Below are 15,332 nucleotides of genomic sequence, written 5' to 3' on the forward strand. Positions count from 1 at the left end.
CTCTAAGGTGCTTGTTCTAAGCCTACTTGTAAATGGCTGCTGATTGCAGTTCCTTTTGGTTAAAAACACTAAAATAAATCTTTAGTAGTTCTATCGTGAGATGGTTTTCAGTCTCTAACCTGCACCTGGCTGTTGTTGGTAAATTTTGACTTCCTTTCTTATCCTACGTGGGCCTCGCCTATATTCCAGTCTGAGATCCTGTGTATGTTAAGTAAAATTTTGAGGCATCCCAATTCCTAAAAACTTATAATTGGCCATTGGTTGTAATTTTTTTAATCATTATTTTTTCATTTGCCAGAAGGCCTCGGTCATTTTTAAAATTTTGGAATACTATGTTTATTGAAATATTGCCATGAGCGGTTCATGTTGTTATTAAGCTTGTATTTATGTGTGATGCTAAAAGAACAGTAATCACCTGTCTTTCTAAATTACTTTCTCAGTGGAGAATATTTATTTATTCTGCCTTGCACGGCACTTTCTCAAGAACCATTGGAGCTTCCACATTAAGTTTTACTATTTGTTTATTCTTTCACTCTTAATGTTAATAAATTTTTGTTAAAATTTTATATTCTTTTATTGGCCTAGCACCTTACCACTCACCCTACCAGCTCTCTGTCACTTCAAAGTCAATCTAGACATACCAAATACATAAATAGCCACAGTCACCACTACCTTGCACATATTCTTTTGTACTGAAAAGACCATGGCACATAATAAATTCAATCTGACATACCAAAAGCCTGAGCCCCAACCAGATATTTTTAAAACCTGCTCACAACAAACTTCAGACTTTGTTAAGACAAGGGCATTAGAGACAGAGTTTCACATCTGAATATCAAAGAGGTCATGTAGTGGTAAATATAGCTACCATTTTAAGATACAATAATGGCAAATATATGCTAAGTGCTGAAGAAATGTAATAACATATTCACCTTTTAGCTGCCTCTGAAAGATAACATTGGCCCTCATACATGTGCCATCTACAAAATTCCTTGTCAATGTTGTCAAAAGATGACAGACTACCAAACAAGAACACAATCAACATGAAATGCATTCCTGCCTCTGCTACTTCAGAAAACCGGTTTTTCCAGAACAAAATAGCCACAAAATTACATTTGAGGAAACATTTTAAAAAGAGCCACTAACACCTTGGAAAGTGTTGTATCAAAATTAAAATATGTAATAACACTGAAACAGGATACTGGCATACAGCTAAGTAACACATGGGTGGCTGCTATAACAAACTTCAAATTTAAATGGCAGATACAGATCAGAAACATGACCCTGTATGGAGATAGCAAAGTGACAACATCAATATTACTCTGAGCAGCATCTAGGCTTGTATATGAACTATAAGGTTTGAACCTCAAGAATGTTTTAAGTCCTTTGACATTAATTGTCATAGACATCAATTTTCACTGTCTTTGACATAAATTCCACTTGGTAAAAGCACTGATTTTTCTAATTTTTAATTCAATCACAGAGCAAAAGTCGGAAAGTTGATCAAGATTTCAGTTGATTTGGAGAACAAATAAAGAAGAAACAACTTCACATTTATCATATTTAAACCACAATATTTATCAAGATTCTGCACATTTCAATTATATTGCTCGCTGTTGAATCAAAGTAATTTCAAATATTCAGTACTTTCTTTCTCCACCCAATGATTCCAGAATATGAGAGCTTATACAGCTGAGAATCTTCAGTTTTTGGCCTATCCTTCCGTTAGGCTACATTGTTCCAAAAAAGGCACAGTGTAATGGTAGTAGTAGTCTGGCAACAAAATACTTACGTGTTACAAACAAATAAAAACAGTGTGAGGACCTAGGTAGCATGACGGCAGAAGCATCAGAGATATCAAGGCAAAACTAGCTGATGCAAGGAACTATAAGAACACTTTTGCTTCTTGTATAGACACTAGGGTAATGTCACACTATGGGTATGAACTATCTGCAAGTGATGAAGTGGCCTCATAGTCTTTTACAGCATCACACCTGTATAAAATCTTCTCAGTTTTCAAGCCACATTATTTTGAATAAAACACTCCAGCTTTCAATAGCTACCTCCACCATCATCATCATGAGTAAAACTGACTGCCAGGCCTGGCTTTTTCAATTATATACACAAGACTGCCGCATCTGGCACCAACCAGAAAGGCCCAAAGCGATGCAAACATGGAAGATGAGTTGGGCCCACCACAGGACTGAGCAGTGTCAGGTGATGTGAGGAGCCACCACCATATCTGAAACTGCTGCTCTCCCCTACAAGCATCTGCATTTGGTGTCTTTCAACACCCAAAGCCTGCCCATATGTGCTACTAATTGTGTACCCCTGGTCTCTGCTAAAATTGTTGCTGTTTATTCTAATTTTGGCCACCTCCTTTATAACGAAATCCCAATACGTTGATGCTCGAGGCAAAATTTCATATTTTCAAATTGTATTTTGAGTCTCATTTCCATGCAATGCTCAGCTATGGCTGACTTATCAAGCTCCCTTCACTTACAAGGGAACCTCCCCATCGCACCCCCTTCAGATTTAGTTATAAGTTGGCACAGTGGATAGGCCTTGAAAAACTGAACACAGATCAATCGAGAAAACAGGAAGAAGTTGTGTGGAACTGTGAAAAAATAAGCAAAATATACAAACTGAGTAGTCCATGCCCAAGATAGGCAACAACAAGGAACAGTAAGGACACGGTTGCCGTGGTCCCGTGGTTAGCGTGAGCAGCTGCGGAACGAGAGGTCCTTGGTTCAAGCCTTCCCTCGGGTGAAAATTTTAACATTTTATTTTCAGTTTATGTGACATACGCTTATGTTTTCATCACTTTTTTAGGAGTGATTATTACATCCACAAGAAAACCTAAATCGGGCAAGGTAGAAGAACCTTTTTATCCATTCGCCAAGTGTACAAGTTAGGTGAGTCGACAACATATTCCTGTCATGTGACGCACATGCCGTCACCAGTGTCGTATAGAATATATCAGATGTGTTTTCCTGTGGAGGAATCGGTTGACCTATGACCTTGCGATCAAATGTTTTCAGTTCCCACTGGAGAGGCACGTCCTTTCGTCTAATAATCACACGGTTTTGCGGTGCGGTCGCAAAACACAGACACTAAACTTATTACAGTGAACAGAGACGTCAATGAACGAACGGACAGATCATAACTTTGTGAAAGTAAAGAAAGTAAACTTTTCACCTGAGGGAAGACTTGAACCAAGGACCTCTCATTCCGCAGCTGCTCACGCTAACCACGAGACCAGGGCACTCCTTAGCTCACACTATCCTTGAAGTTGCCTATCTTGCACATGGACTACTCAGTTTGTATATTTTGCTTATTTTTTCATAGTTCCACACAACTTCTTCCTGTTTTCTCGATTGATCTGTGTTTAGTTTTTCAAGGCCTATCGAATGTGCCAACTTATAACTAAATCTGAGGGGCGTGCGATGGAGAGGTTCCCTTGTTAGTATACTGAATGTGCTCAGTACAATGCTCCGCAATTGTTTGACCTGAACAGATGCCACCGCATTTTCAAGGGACAGCATACACACCAGGCACATGAACAACTATGTCATCTTTAACAACGCACAACATGTCTCTTATCTCATATCTTGGGGATGGACCAGAACACTGGTCTCAGTTCATGTCTGCAGCACGTGTCCTAACTTGCTGCTTGTTGCCCTACAGTATCGCAGGCAAGCAGTTGGCTTGGTCTCTTCTGCCAATTCACAAGGCATCCTGCATTGGTAGCACCTCAAATTATTTGCAATGTCTCTCTTGCTATAACCATTCTCTCTGAACACACATCTCAGATGCTGCATTTCGAACTGTAGGTAGTCGCCATCAAAAATAATCTATGCTCTGTGTGCTAACGTGTTCAGGAGCTTTCTCGTGTACAGAATGGTGAAAACTACTGGCTTTCAAATATCAGCACTTGTTGGGAGGAGAGAGCAACAGTTTCAAACATGGTGATGGTCCCTCACATCACCTAGTCCTGTGGTGAGCTGGAGCTGCTATGATCTGCCTAATTCACCTTCCATGCTCAAATAACATTAGCTCCCTCTGATTTGTGCCAAATGCTGCAATCATGCCTACATAAGTGTAGAACCATGCTTGCCCCATATACAGTGGTTTTTACCTCTGATGATACTGGCAAAGATAACTACTGAAAGCTTGAGTGTGTTATTCAGAATGACATGGCTTAAAAATAGAGAAGCTTTTGTTTCAGGTATGATGCTGTGAAAGACTCCAAGGACACACTTATATCCTCTATGATGAGGACACAACACACAGTGTGAGGCTGATAGAAAACTGCGGGAAAATATATTACATCTTGTGAATTTACAAAACTGCCAAGACAAGGGGGTAATTCCTCACTTTGCTGTAGTCAAGCAACAAATTTGAGCTGCTGTAGTGGACATAATTCTGAAGAGGACTAGTCATGCCTCAGTGAGACAGCAGATACAACAGACAAGGTATGTGCTTTAGCTTAATGCCAGAAAACTATTTGATTGTCATCAATTTTTGTCATCAACCTTGTTGCCATTTGTCTGGGAGTGGGTGGACATGGCCATGGCAGCACAACAATGTGCAAGTTTGTGCAAGACACCATCTAAGCAATGTAACATCTAAGCAATGTAACATCGACTGACTGCTTAACTCACAGAGGAACTGATATGGAGAATGATAAGGGCCATAGAACTGTTGTCAATCTCTCCAACCAAGAGCTGGATCACAACTCTATGGTAGTGCTGAGAAGACACCTTAATTTCTCTCCAGTCCTGTGATGTCTGCCAATATTGGATATCGTTATTGGAATAGAGCAGTGCATTCAGAATCTCTCGTATGACACAACTGAGTACATCAGGCTAATCACCAGCTGTATACTGGCGAAAGCTAACCCACAAAATCTGATATTTGTCAGGAGGAATGACATGGCTTACACTTACTACATGAGAGCAAGGACATGGTGGTCTTGCCAGCTGACAAAGGAAATGCCACAGTGGTTCTGAACACTGAAGACTACCGTCTGAATGTGCTACATTTATTAGAAGATAATACATACCATTAGTTTAGTCATGATCCGACACAGGCCATTGCCAAAAAGACAGGGAAGTTATTAAAGGACTGTGGATGACCAGATGAAGTGTCCAAGAAAATAACGGCTTGCCCCACTAGACATCCTAGGCTTTATGGATTGCCGAGATACACAAGGAAAATGTCCCTCTTAGGCCCACTGTTAATGCAATCAGTTCACTCACTTACAGGCTGGAAAAACATTTGGCAGGGTTATTAGCACTCAGATTGAGACATTGTGAACACTATGTTGTAAACCCACAGATATTAGCTGACAGGCTCAAGAAAATAAAAATAGGCCAAAACGATATAATGGTAGACTGGATGTGGTGTCACTTTTTATGAGGGGCAGTACAAACACAATGGATATTTTGACTCAGGACAGCTGCCATCCAGAATCATCAAGTTGTTCCATCATCTTCTGATGACTACATACTGCTTGTACCATGACAAATATTATTAGATGATGGATGGCACAGCAATAGGTACGTCACTGTCTCCAGCAGACATGAATTTCTTCATACAGCTGTTTGAGGAGCAGGCTCTGAACTCTTCAATGTTGTGCCCATCTTGCTTCCTACAGTTACACTGATGACACTATCACGACATGGCCTGACAGTGAAAATGCACTGCAGCAGTTCATCCATCACATAATGGAGAAGGATGGCAAGTTACCATTCTTGGTCATTTTAGTTGAGTGGAAGGCAAGAGGCCAGCTTGGGCATTAATGTACAGGAAACCAACACACACTGATTGATACTTGAATGTCAAAAGTTTTCACTACCCTGTTCACAAAACAGCAGTCTTGAACACACAAGCACACAAAGCAAAGATTATGTCTGACAATGGCCACCTATAGTCCAAACTGCAGCATTTGTGATGCATGTTCAGAAAGAATGGTTATGGCAAGAGAGACATTGCAGACACTTTAGGTGCCACTGACAAAAGACGACTTGTGAGCCAGCAGAAGAGGTCATGCGTGCTGCTTTCCTTAAATACTGTAGAGCAATGAGCAGCAGATTAGGATGTGTGCTGCAGGGACATGGACTGAGACCAGTATTCCAGACCACCCCCAAGATTTAAGATAAGAAATATGGTGCACCCTGTTAAAGATGATATAGCTCTCCATGTACCTCATGTATGGTGGCCCTTGTGAATGTGGCAGCATCTATATATGGTGAACAATTTGCACAGCTGCAGTTGTACTGAGCACAAGCAACATGATAAACAAAGAGAGCTTGATAAATCAGCCATAGCTCAGCAATGCCTGGAAAGCAGACACAAAGTACAATTTGAAAAGATGAGAGTCTTGGTTCATGTGTCAAAATATTGGGATTCCATTATAAAGGAGGTGGTCGAGATTAGAATAAACAGCAACAGTTTTAATGCAGACCAGACAACTGAGTAGGGCGCAGAGGCTGGCTCTGGATATCTAAAGAGAGCAAAGGTGGATGAGTTACACTTGTAGGGAGGTGGGAGCGGCAGTTTCAAATGAAGTGCCAAACACTTGCGCCACCTGATGTCACTCAGTCCTGCAGCGGGCCAGGGCTGCTACCAGCTGCCCAACATGTCTTCCACACATGCATCACTTCAGCCCTCTATGATTGGTGCAAGATGTTGCAATCCTGCTTATATAAGCAGAAAACCTTGCTAGTCCTGGCAGTCAGTTGTCTTTACTTCTGATGACCATGGCACAAATAGCCACTGAAAGCTCAAGTGCTATATTTTAAATAACATAGCCTGAAAATTGAGAAGATTTTGTTCATTGTGATGTTCTGTCATATGTAGCAACTGACAACAAGTATATGACATTTTGCATCAATAAAAATTTGTTGACAGAATACCTGTTTAGAAATAGGTGAACAATCCACTAAAGAAACTGTACTGTAAGTCAGAATTCTTCTGAGTAGGACTTTTTCAACTAGAAGGTACTAAAACCATCAATGTGGTTACTATTTATGTTAAAGCTAATTTTGAATTACAGCTTCTAAAAAAGAAGTTTTTTGTATATATTACATCAAAGCAAAATAAAACTTACAATTTTGAGAGCAGAACCTTGAAAAAAGTGTTTTCCTTCTTTGCCCCTTTATGTAAAATGGATATATTTATTACCTCATGGAAAGATAGGGAAACACTTATTGTTGCTCAACTGCAGCCACTTAATATATTTTTAATGCCACAAGAAACTGTTACCACACTGCATACACAGTACAAATGGAGAACCTTATACTGTGTTTTATGTTCATTGCACAGGAAGGATCACAGTTATTTGACACATTCAACAGAGAATTTTGTTCACAGAGTGTCGAGAAACAAAGTAACTTATTTTTGAAAATATAATACAACTGGACAGATAAAAAAAACTCTAATCACCTAATGGCAGCAGGAGGAAACTCATTAAAAGTAATGGAATGTGTGCAAGCTTTTGGAGTCATTGCTCCTTCTTCTGGCATAAAGATTGAGGGGAAAGGAAGAGGGATTGAGCAGAAGGACTGGCAAGGTTTAGGAAATGGGGAGTTATGGGAAAGTCATCCAGAACCATAGGTCAGGGGAGACTTACTGAATGGGATGAGAGGGAAAGATTCTTCTACCCTGACCTGGGGCTCTGGCAACTTTTCCGTATCTCTCCCCATTTCCTAAATCTCACCACCCCTTTGTCTTCAACCCTCTTCCTTTACTGGCAATAGGCTCACATTAAAATACACTGCACAATCCTGCCTGCTTTAGGTGCCTGAGTAACCTGCCATACCTTTTAAACCCTCACCTACCTATCCTTCCTCCCCTCCATGAGGGACGAAATATTAGTTTCAAAATCTGGGACAGTGTCATGTATTTTTATTGACAGCACTGATACTTTGCCTCCTGAAATTAAATACTGACCAGAAATTCCGTCTCACAATTTTAAAGTAAGTGATTTCATGGCCACAGTATGAAAGTTACTTTACAAATTTAAGCACATGTGTTACAAAATATTTTTGAGTCATTTCACATTGATATTAACACCTTCTCTGTTGTTAGAGATAATACTCTGCTGCAGATTTTACCTAACAGAAGAACTGGAGATTCAGCCAGCTGAGCATTCTTAATAGCAGTAACAGTATTTGTTAAGCCCGGTCCAGCAGTTACAGCAACAACTCCAACTGTCTGTGATAGCCTCGCAACTGCGTCTGCAGCGAAGACAGCTGATGCCTGCATTAACCAAACATGTATGTAATGTAAGAGATAATTATTTCTTAATATTATGACAGATTCCATTGTACCCCAGCCTTACACCTATTAACAAAAGATTAAAGCAAAATATGACAAATATACAATAATTCAAAAACAAATTGTAGCACTGATATTTAGCAACTATTTGTGGATAAACAATTGTGTGATATTATTTATGTACTTTTTCTTAGTAACTAACTCAGTGGGACGCAGGGAGCAGAGGCAGTGAACTCTGCCTACCATGTAGGTTTCTGTGGGGAGGGGAGAGATGTGGAAGGAACAACTTCTCCTTTCTTGTACGACACTGCAACTGCATATATGCTCTGTGCTTTATACTGAACACCTACAAAAACTGATAAACAGAAGTAACAAATATTTAAACATTTTATAAGTGCACATTACTGGCATGTTTATTATTAACAATGGTCCTTATGACTATAAATCAGTATCTGTCATCACAAAGTGTAGATCACTTACATAATGGTTACTACAATACTATACACAATATTGATATTGTTAGACTGCTCAGACTAGCAATATGTGTACACAAAATAAGAATAGCTTGCCATCTTCTACTTCTAACAATCATAGATATGATGCCCGGATATCAAGAAATGGTTTAAAAATAGTGCACTAATTAAGTATTTCTTTAGAAATTTTGTTAAGTGATAAACCAATTTTTAAACCAAATCTTTTTCATACAGCTTGTACAATGCCAAACATAAATTTTAAAATAGTGTGTAAATCTTAGAATTATACGAACATGGTAAGAGCACAAGGTTCATCCACAAATTACTACAGCGCAGCAAATATGTATCAGTATTGACAAGATCCAGAGTCACTTTATGTTAAGAATATTCTAATTCCTTACCTCATGTCTTGTATCCACTATTCTGATGCCCAGTTTCTCAGCACCAACAAGTATAGGTGAAATGTGGCCTCCCACCAGAGTAAAAATGTATTTAACTCCATGTGCTTTGAGGACTTCAGCAACAATCTCACCGCCATGATGATCAGAGTCTGTGTCTACCTAAAATAAACACATAAATGTGTTGAAGAAATTCATGAAAGACAAATTTTAAAAAAAGAACGTGGTAATTAGGTAAAAATGGGAGAAATTGTAGCGGTGGTAGAGCAGTGGATGAGGGTACAGAAGTTACCCAAAACAGGAAGGTAACACACTTACGGTCAACAGTGTCTTTTCCCATATCCAAAAATCTGGCTGCTGCAATCTGCTATGAATAAGTACAAATTGAGTTGGTACTCAGAGCCAGATTCAAAGCTACTTATAGGAAACACACATGATGCATAGGTAATGATTGTCTGTGACAAGTACAGTAATTCATGTAGGTATTATTGAACATAATTTACATATACTAATGCATATAATCTGCTATATAGATGTACCGGGTGATCAAAAAGTCAGTATAAATTTAAAAACTGAATACATCACGGAATAATGTAGATAGAGAGGTACAAATTGACACACATGCTTGGAAAAACATGGGTTTTTATTATAACCAAAAAAAAAAAAAAAAAAAAAAAAAAAAATACAAAAGTTCAATAAATGTCCGACAGATGGCACTTCATCTGATCAGAATGGCAATAATTTGCATAACAAAGTAAGACAAAGCATAGATGACATTCTTTACAGGAAATGCTCAATATGTCCACCATTATTCCTCAACAATAGCTGTAGTCGAGGAATAATGTTGTGAACAGCACTGTAAAGCATGTCCGGAGTTATGGTGAGTCATTGGCGTTGGATGTTGTCTTTCAGCATCCCTAGAGATGTCAGTCGATCACGATACACTTGCGACTTCAGGTAACCCCAAAGCCAATAATCTCTCTGACTGGGGTCTGGGGACCTGAGAGGCCAAGCGTGACGAAAGTGGCGGCTGAGCGGCACGATTGTCACCAAACGACGTGTGCAAGAGATCTTTCACGCGTCAAGCAATACTTTTTTTTTTTGTTCTAATAAAACCCCATGTCATTCCAAGCATGTGTGTCAATTTTTACCTCTCTATCTACATTTTTCTGTGGTTTATTAAGTTTTCAAATTTATACTGACTTTTTGATCACCCGGTATAATTTAACACAATTAAGAGTAATAATATTAAAGATTTTGTATTTTTATATGTCTTGAACTATTTTTCCTGCAAATCAAGCAAAAGTATTGAGATTCACTGTCTTTTATTGTATTGAGTGCACACTTTTAGGATGATTATGGCATCTGATAATGAATTCTGACTTCTGTTCCAGTTTTTTTCTTTCTGTATGAATAGCACCCATGTGTGAACAGTTCTCATCCAAGTGTGAATAGTTTTCTTTTTTTTAAAAAAAAAAAAAAAAAAAAAAAAAAAAAAAAAAAAAAAAAAAAAAAAAAAACGGAGATCTGACAATGATTACAATTTCTTGCAGGTAAAACAAAGCTCCAGCTGCCGAAGCAAGAGCAGCAGCCAGAACCAGCTGCAGCAGCAGCAGCAGCAGCAGCAGTTTCCTTGTATGTAGTAACCACTGTTTATAATAGATACTTCTCTGAAGAAGTGAATAATATCTGTGTATTTATTTGAGTTGACTGTTAGTCAAAATAGGCTGTTTCTAAGTACATTTGATTTTTTTTTATTTTAGCTTTAGCATTTGCGTGACCTACCTCCTTGGGAACAGCAGCTGTTTATACAACTGTTCTAGGTAGTGTTATTTATTTTGTTTTAAAAGTTTGCACATTGTGCAATCTTTACTGTAAAGTGAGAACTTTGTAGAAAAGACTTTAATGCTATTTTTTATTTTTCTTGTTTATATTTTGTGTGCATTGCAAATCAGTCTCCAACTGATTTTGTTAGTATATTCTTTCATGTGTTTTATACCTTTTACACAGAAGGATATAGATAGGGACAGTGGTGGTTGTGTGTTGACACAAGGAGAATTGCCTGCTGTCCAGAAATAGCTGTAAGCTGCATTCGCCATGACTGACAAGCTTCAGACTGCTGCTCTAAACTGCAGATATGTTGGAGCACCAGTGGCAAAAGCTGTAACATCTTTGATCTGGTGGAATACTCTGGAAACCTTGTTGCTGTTGTTGTTGTTGTTGTTGTTGTTGTTGTTGTGTTTCTCTTGACGAAGGGTGAAAGTGCAAAATGGGTACACGGCTGCCTCCTTATGCCTTATCAGGTACAATATGCTTCCCAGTGTTGATAAAACTGAACCAGCATGGGATACCTTTTCCATTCGACCATTGGCCAATTTTTCTGTCAAGTCCAGACAAACACAAGGGTGGGTGTGCTGGTTACTGGGAGCTCTAATGTCAGACAGATAATGGAGCTCCTCAGGGTACAGAAGGTTATCAGTGTGCATTCAGACATTTGTCAGGCGGTCTCATCCAAGGTGATGTGGGCAGCTATTGAATACAATGGGTGCAAATGGCTGAAAATCTTAGCCCTTTTTGGCATGACTGGAGCTTGCCTCATGGATTCTGTGACTATCCTTTAGGTGGCTGGCTGGAGTAGTGAAGCTTCACAAACAGGGTACAAACACAGCTTACTATTTTTGTCACTGTATCCAGAATCAATAGCAATCCTCTGGTTTGGAGATAAGCAGGAATCCTAAACCAAAGAAAGGCTCAGATGATTTTAAGTCAATCTAGGATGCAAATTTCTGGAACTCCATATTGTAGGGTCCCTCAATAGGACAGGTGTGCACCACACAAACGAAGCAGCTACTTTGGCAATAGAGTACATATGCTGTGTACATAGGGTTTTTTAGGTTATTGTAACCCCTCCTTGGGATCAATGGTGAAATGTCCACTGTCAACCACATTACTACGACAGAACTTATATCCTTTCAGATCAGGAAGAGAAAAGGTTAATGTGATGTTAGAAAACTGCAGTAGCACTGATGGTAAAGTTCCACAATTAGTATCACATATTAAAAAATAAGGTAATAGTGCAATTTAGTCATTAGAGACAGAAAGTTGATTGAACACAAAAGCGGATAGCAGTGAAATAATAAATTCTGATTAGAATATATATTGCAGGGATAGGTTACATACAAATTGTGGTGGCACATTTATTTCCTAACCAATTTGATAATATCTAGTGAGGCTATAGATTCCAAATGTGAAATAATCTGGGAGTAGTTAAGCATCAAAGCTGGGTCAAATAAGGTAATTAGATGCTTTTGCATACTAGCTGCCTCAGGAGCTGTAATGGTGGAGAACTTCAGAGAGAACTTATGCAGAATAATGCGAGTAAATTTCCTGATCATGCAACTGTAATAGGGGAAGACTTCAATCTGCCAGCTATAGAACAAGTCTTGCAATAAAAACTGGTACCAGACACGAGGATTCGTGTAAGAATCATCTGAATGTCTTGTCTGAAAATTACTTTGAGTGTATAATTAGAGAATCAACTCATAAGGGCAACATCTTACACATCCTAGCAACAAACTGATCTGAACTTTTCAAATCAGTCACTGTAGAGGAGTGCTTCAATGATTGTAAGGCTGTAATAACACCATCAATAACTATGGGTCTTATAAGAAATATCCAGAAAGTTGCGAAAATATTTTTGCTTAACAAGACTGACACGATACAAATTGCAGAGTATCTGAATAGGCAACATAAAATATTCAGCTCTGAGGAAGAATATATGGAGCATAAATGCATAAAATATGAAAGTATTGCTCAATACACCTTAGGGCAGATCCACCGAGCAAGATTTTGAGTAATGGTAAATGTCCACTGTGGTTCAACAACCGTATTAGAATGTTACGACAAAATCAAAGAGAGTTTCATCAAAGATTTAAGAGAAGACAAAGCCTATTTTGACAAACAAAACTGGAACAAATCCAAAACGACTGTAATGATAGCAATGTCGGAAGCAGTTGACGAATGTGAACCTAAAATTTTGCCAATCAATCTGACTAAATAGCCTAAGAAGTTTTGGTCTTACATAAGCAGATCAAAATCATTTATTAAGTCTCTCAGTGACCATACTAGCACCAAAACAGAGGATGACAGACACAAGGCTAAAAACTGAATTCAGTTTTCTGAAACTGTTTCACCCCAAAGATCAATTGTCGTACGAATGCTGAAATGGCAAATATTCAGTGAGGTAAGTGATCGTGGAATAGAAAATCAACTAAAATCACTCAGTTGTGGAAAGGTATCTGAATGGGATGTGATGCCTACGAGATCAAAAAATCAAACTTGCTCTACTCCTTCAATAGTTTGTCATAGGTTGCTGGAGCGACAAAACGTACCTAGTGATCGGGAACAAAAGAGTTGTCATTCCCATTTTTGAGAATGGTCACAGGACACATTATTATAGGCCTGTGATGTCAATCTGTTGCAGAGTTATGAAACATGTGTTATGCTCAAGCATTATGATATTCTGGAGAACAAAAATCACCTACATAAAAATCAACATGAATCCTGCAGAATTCTTGCAATAGTCAGCTCACTGTGTTCATCTACAAGATCCAGAGTGCCATAGACAATGATACCCACATTGATGCACACTCCCTCGACTTTAGGAAGGCATGTGATGAAGTTTTGCCTTGTTAATTAGTGAACAAAATGTGAGCTTACTGCATATCAGACCAGATTTGGGATGGGATTCAGGACTTCCTTGCAGATTGAGCTCAAAATCATTGAAAACAGTAACTATCATATAATGGCTAGGATTAACCATCCAGAGTGACCTAAAGTGGAATAATCACATAAAACAATTTGTAGGGAAAAGAGATGATAGGCTGATTCATTAGAAGAATCTTAAGGAAACAAAATTCATTCACAAAATGAGTTGGCACCTTTCAACTTATTCAACTGCTGAGCATTCTGAGAGTGTACATTCCTGGAAGTCAGACAATATACTACCTCTTCCCACATACGTCTCATAAAATGACCACAACAAAAAAATCAGAGAGGTTACAGCTTGTATTGCAATTTAACAAGAATTATTCCTCCCACATGCCATTCGGTAATGAAACAGGAAAACCAGAAGTTCATGATGTGCACAGATAAATTGCCATCTGGTGGCTCATGGGCTCCTATATGCAGTATTCTGTATCACTGGAGTGATAAAAAACTGTTCACCACAAGAACTGCTTATAGACAATGGAGAAAAGAACAGCGAATCATGAAATCTGTCATTTTATTACTGCTGATTTAGATTTCAGCTATTACAAAGGTATCTTCTGTGCTAAAAATTACAAAACAGGAGAATCACGGACAAATATAAGATATTTGACACCGTATCATAAGTGCAAACATAAACACCACATAGTTACATACCATAAACCAACAGGTGACATTAGTCCAAAGAGTCACGTAGTAAAAAATATTGGTGTAGAGCTAACAGGAGCCTTAGATGAATTGAAGCCGTTGAAACATGGTTGAACAGGAGGAAAAAAGTGATGTCAGAGTCATGTTGTACCCTCTATAAAGGTACCAGTGAATAGTTACATAATAGTAAATCTATTTAATTTTTTTTAATGTGCTGAACAATCAAACCACAAGTACTGGTTAAACATGGAAAGCATATCACATGTGTGGAGACCTAAGTATAGACCACTCAATGACAGTAAGTACAGGATAGCATGTCATATATTTTTGCATTACAAATTAGTGGAAAAGGATCTCCACCTGCCCAATGAGCAGGAAGAACAACCACGTCTGGGAACTTTCTGAGACCCAGTTCAGTATGTCTGCACCCATGTCACATACTTATTTTCCCAATTAATAGGTCAATTCTCATGTACAGTCTTCTCATTTACATTGCTGCTGTTTTTGCCCATTGAAAGACTACTATATCTAACTATGTGATATATTTAACATTAATTGAAAATGTCACACTGTTCATTACGGCCCACAATGAGATCCGTCTCTTTGCTTAATGTATTGCCAGCATTTCTGTTATCACCACAATATGGATCATATTGGTAGTACAGATCAAGTCCGTATGTTGTTAGACACTTCAAGTCGGTACAATGGTACATCATACCTTTTATGGATACCCTTTTAACTTACTACACTATTTTTATATTTT

General features: G+C 38.5%; 1 protein-coding gene across 1 annotated transcript in view; it reads right to left on the bottom strand.

Annotated features, from left to right (window-relative positions):
* Nucleotides 1-15,332, bottom strand: part of LOC126183344 (2-hydroxyacyl-CoA lyase 2-like) — a 91,129-nt gene that overhangs the window by 55,662 nt on the left and 20,135 nt on the right. Inside the window, exons 2-3 of the mRNA XM_049925225.1 lie at nucleotides 9,158-9,316; nucleotides 8,121-8,265 (exon numbers count right to left, since the gene is read on the bottom strand). Coding sequence (XP_049781182.1) covers nucleotides 8,121-8,265; nucleotides 9,158-9,316 — 304 coding nt within the window. The remainder of the gene's footprint in view (nucleotides 1-8,120; nucleotides 8,266-9,157; nucleotides 9,317-15,332) is intronic.

The sequence above is a fragment of the Schistocerca cancellata genome, chromosome 4 (assembly GCF_023864275.1).
Source record: "Schistocerca cancellata isolate TAMUIC-IGC-003103 chromosome 4, iqSchCanc2.1, whole genome shotgun sequence".
In the NCBI taxonomy this organism is placed as follows: domain Eukaryota; kingdom Metazoa; phylum Arthropoda; class Insecta; order Orthoptera; family Acrididae; genus Schistocerca; species Schistocerca cancellata.